The following is a 26286-nucleotide window of genomic DNA, read 5'->3' as shown; positions in this document are numbered from 1 at the left end:
GTGGTGTATTTTGTGACATTTGCATGGTTCATGGTGTTTTTATGTTTTGTTTTAATGTATGACTTGGGTTATTTTTGGTATGTGGTGTGGTGTTTTGTGAGTTTTGCATGGTTCAGGGTGTCTTAAGGTTTTGTTTTAATGTATGACATGGGTTATTTTTGGTATGTGATGTGGTGTTTTGTGACATTTGCATGGTTCATGGTGTCTTAATGTTTTGTTTTAATGTATGACTTGGGTTATTTTTGGTATGTGATGTGGTGTTTTGTGACATTTGCATGGTTCATGATGTCTTAATGTTTTGTTTTAATGTATGACTTGGGTTATTTTTGGTATGTGGTGGCGTATTTTGTGAGTTTTGCATGGTTCAGGGCGTCTTAAGGTTTTGTTTTAATGTATGACATGGGTTATTTTGGTACGTGGTGGTGTATTTTGTGACATTTGCATGGTTCATGGTGTCTTTATGTTTTGTTTTAATGTATGACTTGGGTTATTTTTGGTATGTGGTGTGGTGTTTTGTGAGTTTTGCAGGGTTCAGGGTGTCTTAAGGTTTTGCTTTAATGTATGACATGGGTTATTTTTGGTATGTGGTGTGGTGTTTTGTGAGTTTTGCATGGTTCAGGGTGTCTTAAGGTTTTGTTTTAATGTATGACTTGGGTTATTTTTGGTATGTGGTGTGGTGTTTTGTGACATATGCATGGTTCAGGGTGTCTTAATGTTTTGTTTTAATGTATGACATGGGTTATTTTTGGTACGTGATGTGGTGTTTTGTGACATTTGCATGGTTCAGGGTGTCTTAAGGTTTTGTTTTAATGTATGACTTGGGTTATTTTTGGTAAGTGGTGGTGTATTTTGTGACATTTGCATGGTTCAGGTTGTCTTAAGGTTTTATTTTAATGTATGACTTGGATTATTATGGTATGTGGTGGTGTATTTTGTGACATTTGCATGGTTCAGGGTGTCTTAATGTTTTGTTTTAATGTATGACATGGGTTATTTTTGGTACGTGATGTGGTGTTTTGTGACATTTGCATGGTTCATGGTGTCTTAAGGTTTTGTTTTAATGTATGACTTGGATTATTTTGGTACGTGGTGGTGTATTTTGTGAGTTTTGCATGGTTCAGGTTGTCTTAAGGTTTTATTTTAATGTATGACTTGGATTATTATGGTATGTGGTGGTGTATTTTGTGACATTTGCATGGTTCATGGTGTCTTAAGGTTTTGTTTTAATGTATGACTTGGATTATTTTTGGTATGTGATGTGGTGTTTTGTGACATTTGCATGGTTCATGGTGTCTTAAGGTTTTGTTTTAATGTATGACTTGGATTATTTTGGTACGTGGTGGCGTATTTTGTGAGTTTTGCATGGTTCAGGGTGTCTTAAGGTTTTGTTTTAATGTATGACATGGGTTATTGTTGGTATGTGATGTGGTATTTTGCGACATTTGCATGGTTCATGGTGTCTTAATGTTTTGTTTTAATGTATGACTTGGGTTATTTTTGGTATGTGATGTGGTGTTTTGTGACATTTGCATGGTTCATGATGTCTTAAGGTTTTGTTTTAATGTATGACTTGGGTTATTTTTGGTATGTGGTGGCGTATTTTGTGAGTTTTGCATGGTTCAGGGCGTCTTAAGGTTTTGTTTTAATGTATGACATGGGTTATTTTTGGTATGTGATGTGGTGTTTTGTGACATTTGCATGGTTCATGGTGTCTTAATGTTTTGTTTTAATGTATGACTTGGGTTATTTTTGGTATGTGATGTGGTGTTTTGTGAGTTTTGCATGGTTCAGGGTGTCTTAAGGTTTTGTTTTAATGTATGACAGGTATTATTTTGGTATGTGATGATGTGCTTTCTGAGTTTTGCATGGTTCACGGGGTCTTAATGTTTTGTTTAAGGTATGTATTGTATTATTTTGGTGTATTGTGGTGTGTTCGAGCAGGTTGACCATCTGTTTGACCAGCTGTTGATTACAGACGTCTCCATCAAATTGGGGAAGTGAAACCAAATCGAAAGAGGAAGTACCACGTGGAGTAGTCGCAACTGTCAATCTGAAAGTGCAATCAAACAGAAGAAATCTGATTAAATCTGAGATTATTATTATTATTATTAATATATATTTTTTTCTTTTTACAATAGGCCAATTTGAAAACAATGCCATTTGTTTCTTATACCTTGAATGGCATTGTTTTCAAATTGGCCTATTGTAAAAAGAAAAAAATATATATTAATAATAATAATAATAATCTCAGATTTAATCAGATTTCTTCTGTTTGATTGCACTTTCAGATTGACAGTTGCGACTACTCCACGTGGTACTTCCAAAACATTAAGACACCATGAACCATGCAAATGTCACAAAACACCACATCACATACCAAAAATAACCCATGTCATACATTAAAACAAAACCTTAAGACGCCCTGAACCATGCAAAACTCACAAAATACGCCACCACATACCAAAAATAACCCAAGTCATACATTAAAACAAAACCTTAAGACATCATGAACCATGCAAATGTCACAAAACACCACATCACATACCAAAAATAACCCAAGTCATACATTAAAACAAAACATTAAGACACCATGAACCATGCAAATGTCACAAAATACCACATCACATACCAACAATAACCCATGTCATACATTAAAACAAAACCTTAAGACACCCTGAACCATGCAAAACTCACAAAATACGCCACCACGTACCAAAATAATCCAAGTCATACATTAAAACAAAACCTTAAGACACCATGAACCATGCAAATGTCACAAAACACCACATCACATACCAAAAATAATCCAAGTCATACATTAAAACAAAACCTTAAGACACCATGAACCATGCAAATGTCACAAAATACACCACCACATACCATAATAATCCAAGTCATACATTAAAATAAAACCTTAAGACAACCTGAACCATGCAAAACTCACAAAATACACCACCACGTACCAAAATAATCCAAGTCATACATTAAAACAAAACCTTAAGACACCATGAACCATGCAAATGTCACAAAACACCACATCACGTACCAAAAATAACCCATGTCATACATTAAAACAAAACATTAAGACACCCTGAACCATGCAAATGTCACAAAATACACCACCACATACCATAATAATCCAAGTCATACATTAAAATAAAACCTTAAGACAACCTGAACCATGCAAATGTCACAAAATAGACCACCACTTACCAAAAATAACCCAAGTCATACATTAAAACAAAACCTTAAGACACCCTGAACCATGCAAATGTCACAAAACACCACATCACGTACCAAAAATAACCCATGTCATACATTAAAACAAAACATTAAGACACCCTGAACCATGCATATGTCACAAAACACCACACCACATACCAAAAATAACCCAAGTCATACATTAAAACAAAACCTTAAGACACCCTGAACCATGCAAAACTCACAAAACACCACACCACATACCAAAAATAACCCATGTCATACATTAAAGCAAAACCTTAAGACACCCTGAACCCTGCAAAACTCACAAAACACCACACCACATACCAAAAATAACCCAAGTCATACATTAAAACAAAACATAAAGACACCATGAACCATGCAAATGTCACAAAATACACCACCACGTACCAAAATAACCCATGTCATACATTAAAACAAAACCTTAAGACGCCCTGAACCATGCAAAACTCACAAAATACGCCACCACATACCAAAAATAACCCAAGTCATACATTAAAACAAAACATTAAGACTTCATGAACCATGCAAATGTCACAAAACACCACATCACATACCAAAAATAACCCAAGTCATACATTAAAACAAAACATTAAGACACCATGAACCATGCAAATGTCACAAAACACCACATCACATACCAAAAATAACCCATGTCATACATTAAAACAAAACCTTAAGACACCCTGAACCATGCAAAACTCACAAAACACCACACCACATACCAAAAATAACCCAAGTCATACATTAAAACAAAACATAAAAACACCATGAACCATGCAAATGTCACAAAATACACCACCACGTACCAAAAATAACCCATGTCATACATTAAAACAAAACATTAAGACACCCTGAACCATGCAAATGTCACAAAATACACCACCACATACCATAATAATCCAAGTCATACATTAAAATAAAACCTTAAGACAACCTGAACCATGCAAATGTCACAAAATACACCACCACTTACCAAAAATAACCCAAGTCATACATTAAAACAAAACCTTAAGACACCCTGAACCATGCAAATGTCACAAAACACCACATCACGTACCAAAAATAACCCATGTCATACATTAAAACAAAACATTAAGACACCCTGAACCATGCATATGTCACAAAACACCACACCACATACCAAAAATAACCCAAGTCATACATTAAAACAAAACCTTAAGACACCCTGAACCATGCAAAACTCACAAAACACCACACCACATACCAAAAATAACCCATGTCATACATTAAAGCAAAACCTTAAGACACCCTGAACCCTGCAAAACTCACAAAACACCACACCACATACCAAAAATAACCCAAGTCATACATTAAAACAAAACATAAAGACACCATGAACCATGCAAATGTCACAAAATACACCACCACGTACCAAAATAACCCATGTCATACATTAAAACAAAACCTTAAGACGCCCTGAACCATGCAAAACTCACAAAATACGCCACCACATACCAAAAATAACCCAAGTCATACATTAAAACAAAACATTAAGACATCATGAACCATGCAAATGTCACAAAACACCACATCACATACCAAAAATAACCCAAGTCATACATTAAAACAAAACATTAAGACACCATGAACCATGCAAATGTCACAAAACACCACATCACATACCAAAAATAACCCATGTCATACATTAAAACAAAACCTTAAGACACCCTGAACCATGCAAAACTCACAAAACACCACACCACATACCAAAAATAACCCAAGTCATACATTAAAACAAAACATAAAAACACCATGAACCATGCAAATGTCACAAAATACACCACCACGTACCAAAATAACCCAAGTCATACATTAAAACAAAACATTAAGACACCATGAACCATGCAAAACTCACAAAACACCACATCACATACCAACAATAACCCAAGTCATACATTAAAACAAAACCTTAAGACACCCTGAACCATGCAAAACTCACAAAATACGCCACCACGTACCAAAATAATCCAAGTCATACATTAAAACAAAACCTTAAGACACCATAAACCATGCAAATGTCACAAAACACCACATCACATACCAAAAATAATCCAAGTCATACATTAAAACAAAACCTTAAGACACCATGAACCATGCAAAACTCACATAATACACCATCACGTACCAAAATAACCCATGTCCTACATTAAAACAAAACCTTAAGACACCCTGAACCATGCAAATGTCACAAAATACACCACCACGTACCAAAATAATCCAAGTCATACATTAAAATAAAACCTTAAGACAACCTGAGCCATGCAAATGTCACAAAATACACCACCACCTACCACAATAATCCAAGTCATACATTAAAATAAAACCTTAAGACAACCTGAACCATGCAAAACTCACCGCCAGATACCAAAAATAATACAGGTCGTACATTAAAACAAACCATTAAGACAACCTGAACCATGCAAAAAATCTAAGTATATCGTACGTATATAATTAAAACTAGTATGAATACGTGCTAATGTTGGTTAACAGGAAATTATACGCATAAATATACAGGTTACGTCAATATGCTATACATGATTACTTTAAACATGTGGCAAACAGGGACAGTCCCCTATAGTGGCATATAGATATGCACCCTTTAGGATTCCACCAACCATGCCTCCAGTTAATGAAATTATATCCAAATCAAAAGTCAAATATTGCGAGATGGTAACAAAAACTATCTAACTAATCTATGTAAGTATGTATTACATACTGTATACACCGATCTAAATCGTATACCAATCAATATTATCGCCAGCATCACAGCTCAAGTTGGTCAAACATGTCTGAGCATACCTGAACATCAGCCCTCACACACACACACACACACACACACGCACGCACGCACGCACGCACGCACGCACGCACACGCACACGCACACACACACACACACACACACACACACACAAACACAAACAGTGTACATCATATGCCCTACACAAACACATACACATACACACACACACACACACACACACACACACACACACACACACACACACACACACACACACCCGTAATACTGTGTAATAAATATGAAGTAAGTAAAAAACCGATGAAAATATCATTGATATTTTTTTATTTACTGAGAAACATACCACATATTTACACCGCCATGTTACACACACAACATTTAATAACCACATTCAATTCAAACCAAATAGTTTTGGGGTTTCACAGCATCCGCCGTACAATAATACACTCCCCACACTCAGTGATGTAACTAGGGTGCGTTTTGCGTCCAAAAACGCACTTTATAGTTTTGGGACACAATAGACCATCAACCTGTGCGTCCATGGGACGCACTACTGTACACCCACTGAAAAAAAAAAATGCGGGGGTGAAAAAATGCGGTAAAACAATAATCTACGGAAACGATCATTTTGTATGCCCACATCCGACCTCATCCTATGTTATAAAAAAATAAAATCCATGTAGAAATCGTTGTAGAACCACTAATTTGTTGTAACTACATTGTCAACACAGCGCGCCGCCATGTTGCTCAGGCGAGCTCTGACCGGGGAGCGGAGCGCTCCGAGCGCAGCCTCTAGAGTAGACTAGAGCCGTTTAGAGAGAGCGTGATGACAATTGAGTGATCAGTGACGCTTGCAGCCCATTGCAGCCCCACGAATAAGCAGTGAACGGAGATGTCGCACCTCTCTCAACTAAACCGCGCTGCCTCCGACAGAAATATTTAGGGGAACATGTTTTAGCGTGACAAGCAGACCCGATTCACAAACAGACAATGAGTCACTTTAAATGAGCTGTGCTGCAGTGCATTAAATGCACCATACTTAAGCTCACTGATTGCACCACATTATTATTATTATTTATATATTTTACATTATTTTGATGCCCTTATATTATTTACTGTTCTGTATACGTTGCACTGGCGTGTTGTTCTGCTTGCATACTTTGCACTGTTGTTGCAAACATCTTTGCAAATATTAAAGTTTTCAGATTTGGAATTGTATTCACTTCTTTCATACATTTCTACATGAATATAACCACATTATAACAAACAAAAAAAATGAAATGATAGTTTAATGCTGCAATTTGTAAAAATGACAAAATGTGACTGACAAAACGTCGCTGAAGTGGGACTCAACAAGTGTCCCTGGGACTCATCTACAAGACCATCCCTGCATCCTGGGACTCATTACATTGGAAACCTAATTACATCACTGACACTATATACACACACACACACACACACACCAAAATCAATATCACCATATGTCTGCGTCGTGTAGATAAGGATCACTGGTAGAAAGGACAAAATAACACATACGAACTGCTGACCTCAGGCCCACACACCCAGGCAACAGGACCCCACACACACACACACACACACACAATCAATAGGACAGTTCGCCTACACAAATCACTGCATGCGCAGTTCAGTTTGAACAGATGGGGATGTGAAACCAATTCGAAAGCAGAACTAGAATCATATTGATCCCCCAACTGCCAAAGATGAAAGTACACTCATACAATCTGATGAGGTCAATAGATAACGGAAACTCCAATCAGCAAAATCAATATGATGACGTCATCAATTGCGGACGTGCCACGCCCCCTAAAGTGCCTTAGATTAATTAAAAAATGGGTGGTTAGGATCCCCCCTAAATAAAAAGGGTGGGAGGGAATATGGTCCCTAGGGACCAATAGTGTCCTATAACACTACTACTCTGTTCTTGCATTCTTTAAGTTGGCCTTGATAAGTGCATCAGCAAAATGTCTAACAAGTAAATTGTAAATTGCAATGGGAAAGACAAACAAGATACATATTGCCTAATTTTGTCTCTCTTGTTTTTCCTTCTTTTTTTAAAGGTTTGGAAGAAAGCCAGTTCTGTTTGCAACCATGGCAGTCCAGACACTTTTTACCTTCGTCCAAATCTTCTCTCCTTCATGGACGGCATTCTCTATCCTCTTCTTCATCGTTGGTTTGGGCCAGATCTCCAACTATGTGGCTGCTTTTGTCTTAGGTATGTATAGGTAACAACTAGACTCATACTCACATATTGAGAGTGGATGGTACTATTTAAGCCTGATTTATACTCTGTCGTACAACGGAGTCACACACTGACAATAACTGATCCCCATGCTCACAACATGGCACGGTGGTTTGTGAATCTGCTATTTTCGTCCTGCGACTCCAGCATCAGGAATGTAATGAAATGATACATTATACATACTGTAGCTGTACATATCAATATTATTGCAAAATACAGTGTCTAGGTTTATAGAAATCTGTGGAACAGAGGAGGTCTAGCCCAGTGGTTCCCAACCTGAGAGTGTCGGGACTCCCACATGATTTTGGGGGGTCCCCAGAGGTCAGTAAAGTGACAATTGATTTAAGGACTCTTAAGACATTTTTAAAACCTAAAAAAAATGAAAGAAAGAAAAGAAAAAAGACCATGTTGCATCAAAAGTAATCAACAAACTATACTATAAAAACTGGTCTTGGTCAAATTGTCAAACTATATAAGAAAGAAGCAAAAAGTACAAGCTCACAATCAGCTATTTTGACAATATTTATCTGACCGTGGAAGAAAATGTAATGCCTCAACTGTAATGCCTCAACTATTTTGGGGGGTCTCAGCCTGAAAAGGTTGATAACCATTGGTCTATAGCTAGCCGATAAACATGTTTTATTTTGGTGCATTACTCTCCCTCTGCTTCCCTCCAGGTACTGAGATCTTGACAGGAAATGTGCGCGTCCTGTATGTGTCTCTGGGAGTGTGTCTGTTCTTTGCTGTCGGCTACATGATGCTGCCTCTCTTTGCTTATTTCATAAGGGACTGGAAGTATCTTCTGTTGGCTTTATCTCTGCCTGGCCTGTTCTACATCCCCCTCTGGTGGTGAATTACCGTCATTGTAGATTGAAGAACCATAACTGAGCCAGATTTAGTCTTTTTACTCATAATATTGGGAACTTAATATTATCACTATTCTCTGTAACAGCTCACTGTATTACAGATTTTGAAAGGGTTAACGGCATTGCTTTCATGACTATAATTTGGGAATTTTATTACTTTTGTATTTGTTTAGATTAGAGATTCTTGCATGCTTATTGTAATTGGATTATTTTTTAACTAGTAGATATTTGTAGGCTATAGAAAGATAGAAAGGCCAAACCAGGGACGTAAATTAACCTCAGCTATTAATTTAAAAAAAAACCCACATACGGTTTCATGTTTTTAAAACCCTTCTGACTGCTCAGTGTGAACCTCTCTCTACTGTGTTCCATAACGACCTTCTCTCCCCTACCTGCGAGGCAGGTTCATCCCAGAGTCTCCTCGGTGGCTGATCTCTCAGGGAAGAATAGAGGAGGCTGAGGCCATACTGAGAGAAGCTGCTAGGAAGAACAACGTAGAGGCTCCACGGGTCATCCTTGAGGGTTTTGTAAGTCATACTGTTTAACCTTTTCAATTTCATTTATTTGTAATATTCTTCACTGGCATATTTTATGGAGATTGAGGAGGTCAATGTTTTGTGTCCTGCAGAGTATACCAAACCCAGAGGAGCACCACAGCGTTCTAGACCTGCTAAAGTTGACCGAAACCAGAAACACAACACTCATACTCTTCCTAGTGTGGTGAGTATCCACAGGTTGTATGGCAGAGTCACCATTATCACATATACTCAGAGACGTGCTGGCCATTGGGAATTTCGGGACAACTCCCGAACGGCCGGTCCAGTCCAGGCCGGTCTGGGCCAGCCGTTAAAAAAAAAAAAAAAAAAAAAATCATATATTTTTTATTTTATTTTGAAGAGACACAATTATGCTTCGTAGTACTGTGGTGTCGGCCGTGTCGCGCAACTTTAACATGCACTTGCAGAGAGACAGCGCGCTGGGCTGGCCTTCCTGGGGGGTGGGGGGTGGGGGGTGGAATCTGATTGGCTCTTGGTGGTGTCATTTCTCTTTGCATCCCTAATGATCCCTCCCAGCCAGGCAGGCATCATCAGCAGTTTTTTGTGATGATTTGATTGAGAGAGAGAAGAACTAGCAACGGGGGAAAATGTCAAAAAGAAAGAGTGGTGGTGGTGAGAAAGAAATCGGTGGTGCAGAGAAGATTAGACTAAAAAAAAGAAAACAGCTTCAGGCAGATGCATCTAAATATGCAAAAATAACAGACCTATTTAAGGGTGCAGGTCCCAGCACCTCAGCAGCCGAGTCGACCGACAACACAACAACAGGTGGGCAGTTCAAAATGACTAAATAGCAGGCGATGCGCGATGCATTTGGCGACACAGTCCAACACTTTATGAATGAGGACAAATACTTTGTAGTCCAACTCCTTATAATGCATGCTCAATGCACAATGATTCTTGTATTGTTGCTTGTAAATTGTTCATCAGCAAATTATCAATATCAAGTCACTATATGATAAATAATAATATAATATAATAAATACATTTAATCATTATTATTATTATTTAATATTGGTGGTGAGGAGGTGGTTGACTTGGAGGAGGTTATAATGAGGACAAATACTTTGTAGTCCAACTCCTTATAATGCATGGTTGAATGCACAATGATTATTGTATTGTTGCTTGTAACAGCAAATGATCAATATGATCAAAATGATTTTTATTTCACTGTAGGACCTAAAGTGACCAAAAATGCGCTCTCACGCCCCTTGATTCGTCGGTATTTTGTTTCGCCGGCGCGCGACCGCGCGCCGCACCTAGAGGGCCTCCACAACTCCACTTCCCGGGCTGAATTAGGGACCCAGCACGCCCCTGCATATACTGTAGAATGGTCTATGTGCTTCCTTTGCATTCAAGGTACCAAAAGTAATTAATTTTCTCCATGCTGTCTAAATGGCAGCCTCTGGTGGACAGTTCTCACTTCTCACTTCTCACTCTCTGCATCATAGAGTAGACTAGAGACTGTGCTAGCATACAATGACCAACAGGTGTTTGCCATCATCACTTAACTCATTGGCCAATGACAGTCCGGGTGTGTCCTTATATAAGCCCTCATTCAGTCCACTGACCAGACCTGAGCCCTCACTCAATGCACACTCCTGTGACCAAATAAACCAGTAAACATGTGAAATATATACTTTGTTCTCACAACCCTCTCTTTGACTGGAGAAGCTTTGGGTGGTCAGCTGTAGGCCTATCCAGAACTAACATAATATTTAATGGTGGCTTTTGCCTGTGTGAATATGTGCACAATGTGCACACATGTATACATTGTGGTATGTGTGCTTCAAAACAGTGTAACCTGTACAGTTTTGATCTGTATTCTAGCAATTATTAGGGAGACATTGTGCATCCATATTCATCCATGCATGCATATTATCAATCTGCCCATCCATGGCATATATCTACCCATCATCCATCCATCTGTCGATAAATTATTGATCAGTATACTTACCGCTGTGACAGAGACTGTTGCCGTGTGTGTCCTTCCCAGGTTCGCTCTGAGCAGTGGCTACTTTGGCCTGTCCCTGAACACATCCAGTCTTCACGGTGACCGCTTTGTCAACTGTTTCATCTCGGCGGCCGTGGAGGTGCCGGCATACGTCTCCGGCTGGCTGGCGCTCATGTGTCTTCCCAGGCGGCTGTCTGTGGCAGTCAACATGGTCCTCGGAGGAGTAATGCTTTACTGCATTCAGCTGGTGCCACAAGGTGGATGTTTCTTTTTTTTTTGTCTTAGAACATAGGGAATTTATCATAGGAAACTGACGTTGCCTGAAAATGCCAAATAATACCAATCAATGGCAGTGAAAAGTGTGCATGTTTGTGTGTTCTGCTATTCATTGCAAATCTTGGATATTCTGTACTGAACATTCAGTACGGTGAAGCGCTTACATGCACATACGTACACAAATATATACACATATAAATACATACACCCATACAACATATCTACAGTAAATATATATACAGTACATGCATCTATTCTACTTTATTCTCTTCTATTCTTGTTTGCTTAGGCCTACCTGTTCTGTCCATAACACTGGAGATGCTGGGTAAATTGTGCATTTCCACCAGTACAGCCCTGATGTTTGCCTACACCGGAGAGCTGTACCCAACAGTCATCAGAAACACTGCTGTTGGCACGTGTGCCATGGTTTCCAGAGTGGGCAGTATCCTTGCTCCTTATGCCATGGAACTGAGTATGTTTCTGCCTATATTATATCTGCAATGTCAACTTCTACTCTGTCAAAGAGTAATTACTTGGTTTTACAACTTACTGGCACAGATAAGTGTGGTCTCTATTTCTATCGCACCTTTATCCAAATTGCTTTACAAGATGTGCAGATGTGGTGATACACAGGTAGTGGGGATTGAACCCCATTCTCCCACTCACCAGACCCACGCACAACCTATCATGCCAATAGGGCTGAGCCCGATTAGCACGGCTGTTGTGGGCTGGGTCTTGGCTGGGGGCTACACAGACAACCGTCAAATGACACAGGTCTACGGTTGGGATTGTTTAGATCTACATAGGTTCTAGCCCTCCAAGCAGAACCCAATGGTACTGAAGTTTCTGACATTTTTGACGACACAGACCATGGGGTCCTGTTCCAGCAGTACCCTGCCACCTGGTATGCGGACATAAAAAAAACATAAACAACGTGGATAACGCCTGTCTGCGCTCTTTGACGACTTTTTTTCGTGTGAGGGCTTCTGAATCTGTGAACTTTAAGTACCTATACATACCGCTGCGAATTTCTCCTGTGGCGCGGAAGCCGTTAAGTATTTTTAATCTTTGTTTGACCGATTTGGTCGCTTTGATTCTTCTCTTCCTTCCTTGTTTATTGACACCTCATTGTACCGCCTATCTGGCTAGCTAGTGGCGCTATAGCTATGACAGAGCAGATCAGAGGCAGGGACGTAGCCGACACAAGCCAACCGCACACCGGGAGGCGGTACAATAAACGGTAAATAAACAAGAAGAATCAAAGCGACCAAATCGGTCAAACGGCTTCCGCGCCACAGGAGATATTCGCAGCGGGATGTATAGGTACTTATAGTTCACGAATTCAGAATAACTCAAACTAAAAAAGGCCGTCAAACGCCGCAGATACGATGTTACGGAGCATATTTATGTCCGCATTCCAAAATTCCCATACGAAAATATTAATCTGGACAGGGACCCTACACAAAGCGACATCCACATTTCAGAAAAGCTTTATGGAGGGTTCCGAGAGGGGCTACATAGGTTCTTGAGTAGTTTGACTTGATACTTGATGGCAGCGAAGCTTTCCCCATCAATCAAATCTACTGTTGTTGCTGCTGCTACTATGGGGGGAAAGATCTCCGACCCCAGCCTCCACCTGCGAAGATTCAGCTCTATCTCGTATCTCGATGGGGGGGGGGGGGGATGTATATGTGTGGTAACCCGTGTAGTCCTGGTGCAGGGAACATCCCAAAAAGTAGAACCATACCACCAAATCAAACTATATGCAATAATTAGTTAGGCTAATTAATTAGGTTTTTCCTGACTTCAACCCTTGTGCACTCTAGCCTCGGTCCCAGGCTTACTTATCTGCGAAAAGAAAAGCCTGGTCACAACCTAAGGCAGAGAAGCTATCGGCGGTTGTATCCTCCGGAATATCCGTCAGATGTATTTCCCCCGGATACGATATTTTCCCGACCAATCAGCAATCACAACATCAACGTCATTTCCTTCGGCGATACTTCCGCTAAAATCCTGCACTTCCGCTGGTAGTCTTTTAAGCGTAGGTCTTGCCCAGGGTGTGTGCACTCCCATGCACATGCTGCATATACACGCAGTCTAACCTATAGTATAAGGTCATTAAAATGTGCTCTTCTCCATGTGCAGGTACATACTACAAGTATCTACCATATATATTGCTGGGTTCTCTGGCTCTTCTGTCAGCCCTGGCCACTCTCTTCCTCCCAGAGACCTTCGGTCAACCTCTGCCTGAAACTATCCAGCAGATGCATGTGAGAGAGAGGTATATATGCTCCTCCGAGAATTACTAGTCGTGATCTTGGAGATAAAGATTGGACAGATATGTTTGGGCAACATTTTTCCCCAACTAAATGTTCAAAAATAGCAAGAATAGCCAATCTACAAGCTTGTGCATCAGCAGATTTTGCAAACAAAGTTTAATATATGGCTTTAGTGTTTATTTGCATTTATTAACACTAATCCTATGCCTTTTCTTTGCCAGGATAAAGTGTGCATGTTTCGTCATTGCAGAGGATGAAACCCCATCTGTGCCCCATCTACAACAAAATTCTACATTTTAATTTTTGTAAATTGTGTTTATATTTATTTTTCAAACATACAATTATTTTACTAGTATTTGTTGAAATGTGTCAATCATTCATTTAAAAAAAATTAAATAAAAAAGACACGTTCCAGTTTACCAAAACACATACAGTAAGATTATGAAGTCTAGGCTGAGTCTAAATTGAATGTGCTGAATAGACTGTATCGCAGAAGAGCTCTTGCTTTCACAATGTCTCGTCAAGGCCTTCTTCTTCTCCTGTAGTCTGAGGGAGTTTGTAACGTTTCCTTTTACAACACCTGAGAGAAACAAAAGACAGTGAGCCGGGTAAAAAAAAATGGATCATGATCTTACTCCTAAGGACTTTTGTTCATGATTATTTTGTTCATGATTGCTTCATTTGTCACTGTCCAACCCACCTGCATCTGAAGGAAGTGGATGTGTACACGACATGTTCTTTACACAAACATGTAATTGTTACTAGGTCAAGTTCTTACACTCGTGTTCAGAATTTAAGGTTAATTCTGTTATTTAGCTTGTAGTGTCACATGTATTTGAAACAATAACTTGGGTGAAGAGCACCTGAAAATAAAAAAAATACAACATAATATGTTTAAACTGAATACTTAATAAAAGAGGAGATTGTCGTTCCGATCAAAATAAACTATCTATTTTTTAAAGCGCTTTTTACCCTATTTCCACACTAGGTAGCCTACTGTATCTTCCAATCATCACTGTCAGTACTATTTTAAACGACGTGACAGAGAAATACGCCTCACCCAGGGAAGCGCTGCATGTGAGCGATGGTGTCGGGGAGAGGCATTCCGTAGGTCTCGGGGAGCAGGAGGCTTAGCAACCCAGACACAGCTGTGAGACTCCCTATGAGGATGTAAGGCAGTGAAACGGAATAGCTTCCTGTGGAAAAAGAAAGAGGGGAGTGAAACAAACAGCTTGGGTGTGAAATGTGTACTCACTTGCACCATAATTTAACACAATAAAACGCATGCCAAAATGGCTTTATAAAAAGGTTCAAGTGAAGGTTCAAGTGAACGGCTTTGAATTAAGAATTAAGAGCACAGCTTTGCACATCAACAACTTAAAGGCATCTAGATTGTTGGTCACGAAACAAACCATGTCTTCTGAAAAGCAAAGTGGTTTAATGTGGTGATGTTTATTTTCTGGAAGATTATGACCATGCAGGTTCCTACAAGCTTTTGGTAGTGCTGTTTGGATCAATGGGGGATTGAAATGCTTTACTAAAATGTGTAATGTTTTATATGCAAATGAAAAAAGGGGAGGGAAAAAGATCTCTCTCTCTACACACGCGCACACACACACACACACACACACACACGCGCACGCACGTGCACACGCACATGCACATGCACACACACAAAGGTGATCGAGCCTTTGCAGGTTTTGCCCCTAGGCCAGGGGTCGGCAACCCAAGATGTTGAAAGAGCCATTTTCGACCAAAAATAAATTCAAAATCTATCTGGAGCCGCAAAGAAAATTACGCATTATAATGCAGCTTGCCAAGCTTTATTATCTCCCGGGTTGCAACGAAACTAGCAGAATTTAGCATGCTTTCCCTGGAAATGTCTTTCAACTTTACTTTTGTTGTTGTTTGATAGCTTCTCATAAACATACAGGCAGTCAATCTGCATTGGCTGTGAAGGCAAAAGCCTCTGTCCACAAACTGTTAAATCCTCTGTTTTTCGTCGGCTATCTTTATTTCTCTCCCTGTAGAAGCCATAGCGTAGCAGGCAGCAGCCTCACACACCCACCGGTTTGTTTATAATAGACACCTGGCTGGCACGGCACTGAGTGTGTCGCATGCTATGCCGCAAATTTTAGTTTAGTTAAGTTTTCCAATTTTGTAAAAATGTGTAGAATAAATATTAAGAATGCTTGTCACGTTTGGCCTCCTACAGAAACCATAAATGAAAAATAATTTATTGCTACTTTTAATGCTACAGGGAGCCACTAGGGGTGTGCTCTAGAGCTGCATGCGGCTCTAGAGCCGCCTGTTGCAGACCCCTGCCCTAGGCTATGGACTGTTAAAAAACTCACCTTTTTAGACAGGCCTTCCCATAGCCGGCTTGGTTAAATGCTGATTGCTTTATTTGAACTCTATTTTTGTCTTGACTTTATTAGCGACTTGTTTTACTTTTATTGACTATTATTGACTTGTTTTACTTGTATTGTTGTTAAACTTTACTTTACACACACACACACGCACACGTGCGCACACACACACACACACACACACACACACACACACACACACACACACACACACACACACACACACGACACACACACACACACACACACACACACGTGTGCAAAAATAATTGTCCTTACGCAAGTAAATAAAGTATGGTGCCGAGATGCTGCCTACTCTGGAGGCCATGGAGCATGCACCTATGGCAGTGTTCCTCAGCACGGTGGGGTACAGCTCTGCTGAGTAGGCGTAGATAATGGCAAACGCTGCAGTCACGCCAAACTTCCCCATCATCTCCAGGGCAATGGCTACGGAGTTCAAGTCTGAGAAACACACATTGAGCTGTTTAGAATGCAGCCTGAGATCAGATTCTAAAAATGTCTTCTACATCCTGACAGTTTTCTGAAAAAGCTATGTTTCCGTGTCAGTCGTTCTTTGATTTTTCAAAAATAGCAGACCTACAAGCTCGTAGCGTATGAGCTTGTAGATCTGCTATTTTTCAATAGCTAAACTATGACATAATGCTAACACCAAAAGGGGTTCCCGCCCAAAATGGGTTAACTGTACAGACGCTTTCATACTGACAACCGCCATTCATCAAGTACCTTTTTTCACAGACGAAAGCTAAATGGAAACTAAATGAAAACTAAGCCATGATGACTGAAACTTAAGACTAAATGTATTGACAATTTCGTCAACAAATAAAAACTAGACAAAAATTGACAAGTGGACAAGAGATCCAGTATAAGTCATTTTACACTTGGTCGCATGCTGAAAATAGCTGACCTACAAGCTGAAATCAGTCATTTCGACGGCACTATGGCCCGCCAAAATAAATTTTAGTTGACTAAATCAACTGTAGATTTAATCGACTAAAATCTTATGATATTTAGTCGACTGAAACTGGACTAGCACCAAAACATTCCAGGTGACTAAAATGTGACTGAAACTAAATGAAGACTTTTGACGAGACTATGACTAAAACTAAAATCAAACTTTGCTGCCAAAAACAACACCAATTCCAACCCATACAGAACATTAAGCTCTGTCTCTGTTTCTTGGATACCAAGTAAAGGAGAGGAGAAAAGACTCTTACTTGATGGAATGACGTGTACGAAAAGCAGCACCACCCCTCCCAGGAAGAGGGTGGAGAAGAGAGACAGTCTTCTGGGACAGCAGCGAAACATGAGCCATGATATGGCATAGGCTGGCAACTCAATCACAGCTGACAGGAAACAGTTAAAGTGGGCACTGCCATGAAGGTTGGAGGTGTTTAGAGACAGTGCAAAGTAGGCAATAGACAGAACATTCCTGGGGAGGAAATAAAGATGCAATTAAACACCTATAATGAACTATGGTTTGCCTGTCATGAGTCGTGACATGTGGAATCCTAGGGGAAAGAATAAGTGCTTCCCAAGTTACGGTTCAACTTTTCAAATCAGTCAATCGCTTTTGGTCGTGCACTCTATCGAGGCTCTAGTCTACAACAGGGACGTGCAGAGAGTGTTAGAGAGGCAGGGGCTGAAATCCTGCGAGGAGGGCGCTTTTGGACAAAAATAGCGAAAATAGCAGATATACAAGCTCACAACACGTCGCGCTGCGAGGCGTCGAGAGCTTGTAGATCAGCTATTGTAGATCACTCTTTAGCTAGTGGAGATCCAGTGTACGACATGGATTTCTAAACAAATTTGTTCAACGCAAAATACTGTGGAAAAAATGCTGAATGCTGCCTTCCGGCATGGCATGGAAAGGAGTGGCATTTGCATTTCTTTCACCATAGTAAATGTTGCATTCGTGGTCTGAAAAAGGCAGTGGTTTTACAGACGGCTAAAAGGGCAGGGGCTGAAGCCCCCTTTGAGGTCTATGTGTGCACGTCCCTGCTCTGCAATATCCAAAAGATTTGGGGGTTGATTGGATAATGCGCTCATTATCTATAGCAGCTTTTGTAAAATACTGTAGGTCCCACATTTTATAGCAGAACAGTATTGACTAGCAAAAGCCTGTTCTGAGTCTCATTAACATACTCATATCATACCAAAGTTCCTAATAGATAAACAGAATGGGGAGAATTTATAGTACATCGTTTTTTAATTAAACTAACCCATGTTTTTTTTTATAGATTCATGCTCGCAGGCGGCAGATGAGGAAGAAGACCAGCATGCTGTGCAGTTATATAAATGTCCACTTGGGTTTAATAATGTCCACTTCGGTTCGGATTGATGGCTGTTTGTTGTTAAATGGCTCAGCTGGAGGTGATGCATGTTGGAGATTGGAATGTGTATGTGTTGTACTGTGTCACTTCACTAGATGAGGGAGGTCACCGGCATAACAGGAACTCACCAGACCATCCACAGCGTGATGGAGGCCCAGCGGATGTTTCGAGTACGCAGCAGATCGCAGATGTTGTGGGGCTCACTCTTCGCAGGCTTCAGGTCTGTCTACCGGACAGCACAAATGATGTAACAATAGTCTCGTGTTGGACATCAATCTTAACATTCTGACCTGAGATCAAATTCTAAAAATGTCTTCTACATCCTGACAGTTTTCTGAAAAGCTATGTTTCTATGACAGCCGTTCTTCGATTTTTCAAAAATAGCAGACATACAAGCTCATAGCGCGCCACCGAGTGGTGCGCTATGAGCTTGTAGATCTGCTATTTTTCAATAGCTAAAGCATAACATAATGCTAACACCAAAAGGGGTTCCCGCCCAGAATGGGTTCACTGATTACCAAGACATTCCATCCCACCGGGGCGTTCACTTCCTAAATTACCTTTTACCACTTGTTGGGTTTCATAAAAGCACCTGGAAACAATACAGTCAATACAAACTGGCAACCTGTGCTAATTACAGTGCAATGACTGTTGCTAATGAGTGTTGGCACTGTTCTCTGAGCTGCCATCCCAATCGAAGTGGACTCGGATATGAATGTTTCCATGCCACTGAACAGTGACCCCAGAGGCCCAGACATTCAGCTCCAATTGCCCCTTTAAGATCCTCCTATTTTTATTCTCATGAACTCCAGGATTCAGAATCATGAAATTAACCACACTGTAAGGCTGAGAGTGATGTAGAAAAAGTGTGTGTGTGCGCGTGTGCGTGTGTGGCAGTATAGGCAATGGCATACAGGTTTATAGAATACTACAAATGTAATGCAAACTGGGCCAATAACCTGAAAATATTCTGAGCAAATGATTAGGGCTAATTATCATTCATTATATGCAGCTGACATTAGAACCAAAAAGTAACTCACCTGCTGTGTACTAAAGATGACCCGCGGAGCCTCCACGTGGTTCTTCCTAGCAGCCTCTCTCAGTATGGCCTCAGCCTCCTCTATTCTCCCCTGAGAGATCAGCCACCGAGGAGACTCTGGGATGAACCTGCCTCATCGTGGAACACAGTGGGCGTGTTACCATGGTTCATCTCACCTACAAATCCCTCCATGAACCATGCCCCCACACAGTATCTGACAGACCTCCTCAAGGACTACAATTTACAATTTAGGCATATAACAGACACTCTTAATCCAGAGCGACTTACATTAAGCAAGAACAAAAAAGCATGGGAATACATCACATAAAAAGCATTTATCATGAAACATGCGTAAGCTAAGAACGTAACAGTGGAATATCTATATAATGAAACTATACATATAAACTATATACTATACTATACTATGCTATACATATGTACTATGACGTGCTATGACTACATACAATGCAATTATAGTGCTGTCTACATAACATGCTATAAGTCTGTATCAAATGCTATCTAAGTCTACAGAAATGCTATCTAAGGGGGTATAGGGTAAGTGCTATGGGCCATGATAGAGTCTGAAAAGATGGGTTTTCAGACTACGGCAGAATATTGGGAGTGATGCTGCAGTTCTTCCCCTTGGAGATTCGCCAGACAGCCTACATTGGACTCTTTCAAGTCTGCACTGAAGAGACTCAATTTGTTCACCTGGGCTTTTGGCAATTAGTTAGTTATTATTATTATTATCTCAAGGGGTTATTAACCCATTTTGGTGTTAGCATTACGTTATGCTTTAGCTATTTAAAAATGGCAGATCTACAAGCTCGTAGCGCGCCACCGAGTGGCGCGCTACGAGCTTGTAGGTCTGCTATTTTTGAAAAATCAAAGAACGACTGACATTTTTAGAATCTGATCTCAGGTCAGAATGGGTTAATCAGACCAGTGTGTGTCCAGTGGAAACCTCGTATGAATCTGATCTCAGGTCAGAATGGGTTAACAATAAACATTTTCAATATAGTGCAGACTGCAGAGGGAGGGTTCATGCTCAAGAGCAAATGGTCCAGCTATACAGTCCAGAAAAGTTAACTTGCCATCAGTCATATTCAGTCTCTTTTATTTACTTACTTTGTGACATTTTGCACCCTTCACAGCAGAGGTTGCAAAAAAAAGCTGTCATGGTGGATATGTTATGCAGTGAAAATAATAAAATGTTTTCCTTACCACCAGAAAGGCACACAGATAAGGCCAGGCGTGGTGGTAGCCAGAAGAAGTCTTCTCCAGTCTCTGATGAAGAAGGCCAACAATGGCAGCAGCATATAGCCCACGGCAAAGAACACACACACGCCCAGAGTGGAGTAGACGGTGCGCACGGCGGGGCTGAATATCTCCGTTCCTTTGAGAGAATGACAAGGGGGACTATTTACTACAATGAAGGAAGGGCTTCATAAATAACCCCCGTGGTTCAGAAAACCCCTATATAGGCAAACGGAAATACCTAGGACGAAAGCAGCCACATAATTAGAGATCTGTCCCATCCCAACGACAAAGAACATGGCACAGAATACGGGCCAGGACGGGGAAAACACCTGGATGAAAGTGAACACCGTCTGGACTCCCATGGTAGCAAACAGCACTATTTTCCTCCCAAACCTGAGGAGGAGAGAATGAATTAGAGAGTTAATTAATTCATGTAATATTTGGACCCAAATGGAGTTATGTGATGTGTGACAGAGCAGGGGATGCTGGCTAGTGGCTACCTAAACTCTCCTCTGTAGGAAACAGGAAACAGTCTGTGGTGAGGAATTCACCCTACAGGCTGAAATTATTCTTTCTATGCCAACTACGAGAAATCTCAGATTTTCCCTCTACACACCAGTTATATGCCAACTACGACAACTCTTGGAGATAAAGTTTTATATCAAATATGAAACGGTTTTGCTGATAATCTACTTTTAACACTGGCTTGGGGATGGTGGGCAAACGCCTTGCATACCCCCAGCACCAGGAAACATGCATGTGTGCACGCATCCCATAGAGTCCCGTTTAAAATAGGATTTTTCCCTCGCCGTTTTCTCTGAAACTACGAGCACTGTCTGCGGTTTAGGTCATCCATCCAAGGGTCGAGTTTTCTGGCGAAAGATGAACAGCGTCCTCTAACATTATAGCCGTTTCTTACAATGGAGGTCTGCGAGCCTGCATGAAAATGAGTGAACATGGCCAATTTCTGTTGGAAAGGCTTACCTACCCTCCGCGGCCACACGGTAGGAAGGTTGTGATGCAGTGGTGTCCACACAGAGTCCACAGAGACGTCATAAAACAGTGATCATTATAGTCGCTGCTGTTTATCTTTGCACCCCTCCCTCCCAACCGAACCGTTCGAGGCAGATGGCAATGACCACCCAGAGCCAGGTCCTGCTCTGGGTCCCCCGTTAAGGGGACTCCCCCCCCCCCCCCCCCCCTCCCACCCACACCAAGGGAAATCGGGGTCTCTGTGTGGTTTAAGGGGCCGATATGAGATGTTTCATATCTAACACTATACCTTCGCTTTAGTCTTTATTCACTTGTGTGTGATGGATACTTACTCAGGCGGTCGATCGAAGGAAACAACACCCTGTTACATGGAAAAGCAATACTGTGATCAAGTGTGTGCTGATTGAATGTAGATGGCATTAATATAACCCCCCTAAAAACAAAAGATGTGATCAGGTGTGTGCTGATTGAATGTAGATGGCATTAATATAACCCCCCGAAAACGGATACACTAATGCTTGTAACTGTCTGTATGACATGATCACCTGTCTGATACCTGTCCTGATATGAAGGAGCCGATGAGCACTCCGCAGAAGAACAGGGAAGAGGTCAGTGGGTTCTTCCATTTGTTGTCACACACCAGATCCCACTGTAAGACACAGAAGAGAGAACTGGTATACGATACAAGGATAAACAAGTGAAATTGGAAGAGATGAAAACAATAATTTGCAGACTAAATTGGAACTGGGACACTGTAAATTTGAAGATGATGAATGTGTTCTCTCTCGTGGTTGGATGAAAATGGCAACCTATCTTTAGTATCTTCTATTTACTAAAGAGCTGGAGAGAGAGAGAGAGAGAGAGAGAGAGACATGAAGACTACAGCAAAGGCTCACACGCACACACCTTTAGTGTGTCCCTTTACAACTTACAAGGGACTAAATTAATTTCTCTGCTATATGCCACCAAAATGTGGAACGCCCTACCAACAGCCATTAAGACATGCGAATCCCTTGACTCCTTCCAAACTGCTCTCAAAGGTGACCTTATACGGTCGGCTGCAATTCGAAACTGGCCCCCGTAAAATCGGAGTCCTTTTTCCGCTTTTTTAACTCCTTTTTGTTATAATATATGAATGAATATTTGTACGTCTCTAAATGTTCTGATGAATTGAAAATGGTGTACCCTATTTTAACCCATTCTGGGCGGGAACCCCTTTTGGTGTTTTAACTATAAGAGTTATACTTTAGCTATTGAAAAATAGCAGATCTATACAAGCTACGAGCTTGTAGGTCTCCTATTTTTGAAAAATCGTGAAAATGCGGCACAAATCTTTGAATAGACTTTTTTTTTTTTTTTTTACCTCAGGCCTAAATGGGTGTAATGCTTTATGGCGTCGTTAGGGTGGCCAGATCCAAACTGTTAAAAAAATGGCTCAATACCAACAGCCGGTCACTTATGCCTATAGAACCGGCCCTGCCGGTCAGAAAGTGGATTCATGAATGTATACATGTATAAAGACAATATTTTAGGCCAATAAAATAAGACTATAAATACCAAATTTTCCCACTCCACAACTCCACTGCCAGACTATATTGAGTGTGATTGAAATGTACCTACTACTGTATTCTGCATACTGTTAATAAATACTTCAATCAATCAATCAATCAAACGCACGCACGCACACACACACACACGCACGCACGCACACACACACACACACACACACACACACACACACACACACACACACACACACACACACACACACACACACACTACACGCACACAAACTATAGGCCTACCTCTGATACGATAGTGGAGATATACGTGCTGCGGTCATACTCCCATCCGTCCAAGCAGCCCTCCCGCTGGATGCTGGACAGGTTGACATCAATGCCCGGGACAAACCCTCGCTCCGAAAAACTTTTGATCACATCTAGTTTATATCTGGAGCACCTGCTGAGCGCAATAACAGTAACACCCCCGCTGCTGATGCTTTCTTCCAGGGGAATAGTGCTGTTTCTCCATGCGTCGGTGAGGTTGGCGTTTTCGGGAATCAGGCAACTGTGCGCCGGCGTATCGCCGAGGAACACAATGGACAGACCCGAAAAGCCGTTTGGAATGATGCTCATGCACAATAGAAAGAACACGGTCTGCTGAAACGGCCCCCATTCACCGAGAAACGTTGTTAAGTCATCATAATCAGTCATATTGTAGGCTACTATAACTTGAACTCTCTTAAAAGGTACAACAGAGCACACACACACACAGTCACACATACACACAGTCACACACACACATACACACAGTGGGGGTGGGCTAATTCAGTGTTTTATAGATAGGGGAGAGGGGTCGTTTAGAACAGCGAGGACTCAGGTCTCAGCTGGCAGGCTAGTCTACCCCATGGGGACTGCATGGTCACATGGATGACAAATGTCCTATAATGACAGCAAAACTGTGTGTTGTTGTCCCACAATGATCCCTGCATGGCCTATTAACAATGGGGTCTCTCTCTCTCTCTCTCTCTCTCTCTCTCTCTCTCTCTCTCTCTCTCTCTCAATTCAAATCAAAGGAGCTTTATTGGCATGAAAAAATACATTGTCAAAGCAAAAGTGCATGGAACAAAACAATCAAGGTAAAACAATTTGTATATGTACAAATACATATTGAATATAAATTGGAATAAAATTATTAGATTAACACTTAGACTAATACTATATATATCTTGTGAAACTATACAAATATTACAAGTGCATTTCTGTCAGATAGTTATATGTATGTCATGTAGTTTAGCTTTATACTTTTGAAAGTTGACAGCGTAGTATTTCAATGTTTTATTAAAATGTAATTTAATTAAAGTTAGTTGCTCTGTTTACAGTATATGACGTATTTCTATGTAAAGAGGTCATATTTGCTGTAAACAGTGGGGTGTACTGTAAACAGTGTATTGTTGTACTTCACCCAACAGATTGGAGTCATGTTTTCAAACTCTCATTGATTATAATCCATGGGAATGTCTCTGATGTCTTGGTACAGTGGGCAGACGGTTATAGGAAGTGTAGCTCAGTTTCTACCTCGTTTTGTGTGCAGTGGGTATAGTCTGTCTTCTCTTTGGAGCTCTCTCTCTCTCTCTCTCTATCTCTCTCTCTCTCTCTCTCTCTCTCTCTCTCTCTCTCTCTCTCCCTCTCTCCCTAGGCCTTACCACCCAGAACTCACCTAACCCAGGACGTCTTGTTCATCTGTAATGCTGCATACTGTTCTGTTTTTGACTGCAGACGTCTCAAAACAAACAGGTCAGATTACTACTAGGCCCCAGAACTCACCTAACCCCTGGTCTGTTCATTCCAGTTTCGGCACAAAAATGGGGTGAAATAAGTTTGACCGCTACGCCACCAGAATGTGGAATAATGTCTTACCAACAGTCATATAAAAGTGTGACTCCTTATCCTCCTTCATAACCGCTCTAAAAGACCACCTACAGCCAGGTGGCTGCAATTTAACTCGACCCTGTAAAAAGTCTAAGCTTATCACCGGAAAAGACCCCACCCCCCAACTGTAAACTGCTAATCAATCAATCAATCAATCAATACATTAGTTATACATTTTTTGTCTGTTTTGGTTTTCCGGTGTGCAGTTTGTTTGACATAGGTTGTGTTGGTTCACAGTTTCACACTGAAAGAAAACTACTATAGTGTGGTAGTGTGGTTAATGGCGGCGGCACGTCTTTCCTATTGGCTGGCGCCCGGTAAAAGTTCATCAATGTTGAATCCCACGCTTCGCACATGTGTTGGACTTCACACTCACACACATGCCCCTTTTCTCCCATAACATAGAGTCTGGGCTTTACACACACAACACTGGCAGAGAGAAAAAGGGTTGGCTGGCTCAATAGTGCAAAGTTATAAATTACTTTGATTTAAATACATAGCAACCAGCAGACCCAGCAAGGCTGCTGGCCTACATGCGCACAGATGTAAAATGCTGTGAGTTGTTTGTGCATGTGTGTATGCACAGTTATATCCTTTTCATTCCCTTCTTACCGTGTAAAAAAAGAAA

The 26286-nt window shown here is 40.8% G+C and overlaps 2 protein-coding genes across 2 annotated transcripts in view; one reads left to right on the top strand and one right to left on the bottom strand.

The window, feature by feature from the left end:
* The window catches only part of LOC310854732 (organic cation/carnitine transporter 2-like), a gene marked incomplete at its 5' end in the record, with an annotated part of 37892 nt that overhangs the window by 4509 nt on the left and 7097 nt on the right, over positions 1 to 26286 (top strand). Inside the window, 9 exons of the mRNA XM_083759405.1 lie at positions 8105 to 8259; positions 8964 to 9135; positions 9556 to 9679; positions 9781 to 9872; positions 11703 to 11917; positions 12226 to 12408; positions 14082 to 14217; positions 14761 to 14773; positions 19031 to 19105. Coding sequence (XP_083615531.1) covers positions 8105 to 8259; positions 8964 to 9135; positions 9556 to 9679; positions 9781 to 9872; positions 11703 to 11917; positions 12226 to 12408; positions 14082 to 14217; positions 14761 to 14773; positions 19031 to 19105 — 1165 coding nt within the window. The remainder of the gene's footprint in view (positions 1 to 8104; positions 8260 to 8963; positions 9136 to 9555; positions 9680 to 9780; positions 9873 to 11702; positions 11918 to 12225; positions 12409 to 14081; positions 14218 to 14760; positions 14774 to 19030; positions 19106 to 26286) is intronic.
* slc22a21 (solute carrier family 22 member 21) lies at positions 15272 to 24440 on the bottom strand (the record flags this gene model as incomplete). The annotated part of the gene is made up of 9 exons (XM_083789062.1): positions 15272 to 15411; positions 16864 to 17046; positions 17820 to 18034; positions 19064 to 19161; positions 19976 to 20102; positions 21199 to 21370; positions 21473 to 21627; positions 22773 to 22876; positions 24033 to 24440. The coding sequence occupies 9 exons, from the start codon at positions 24438 to 24440 to the stop codon at positions 15272 to 15274; spliced, it is 1602 nt and encodes a 533-aa protein (XP_083645188.1).

This window comes from Protomyctophum parallelum, assembly GCF_964188405.1.
Source record: "Protomyctophum parallelum genome assembly, chromosome: 1".
Taxonomy (NCBI): Eukaryota; Metazoa; Chordata; class Actinopteri; order Myctophiformes; family Myctophidae; genus Protomyctophum; species Protomyctophum parallelum.
Note: the sequence above shows the minus strand (reverse complement) of the source record. Positions and strands in the feature narration are given on the sequence as shown.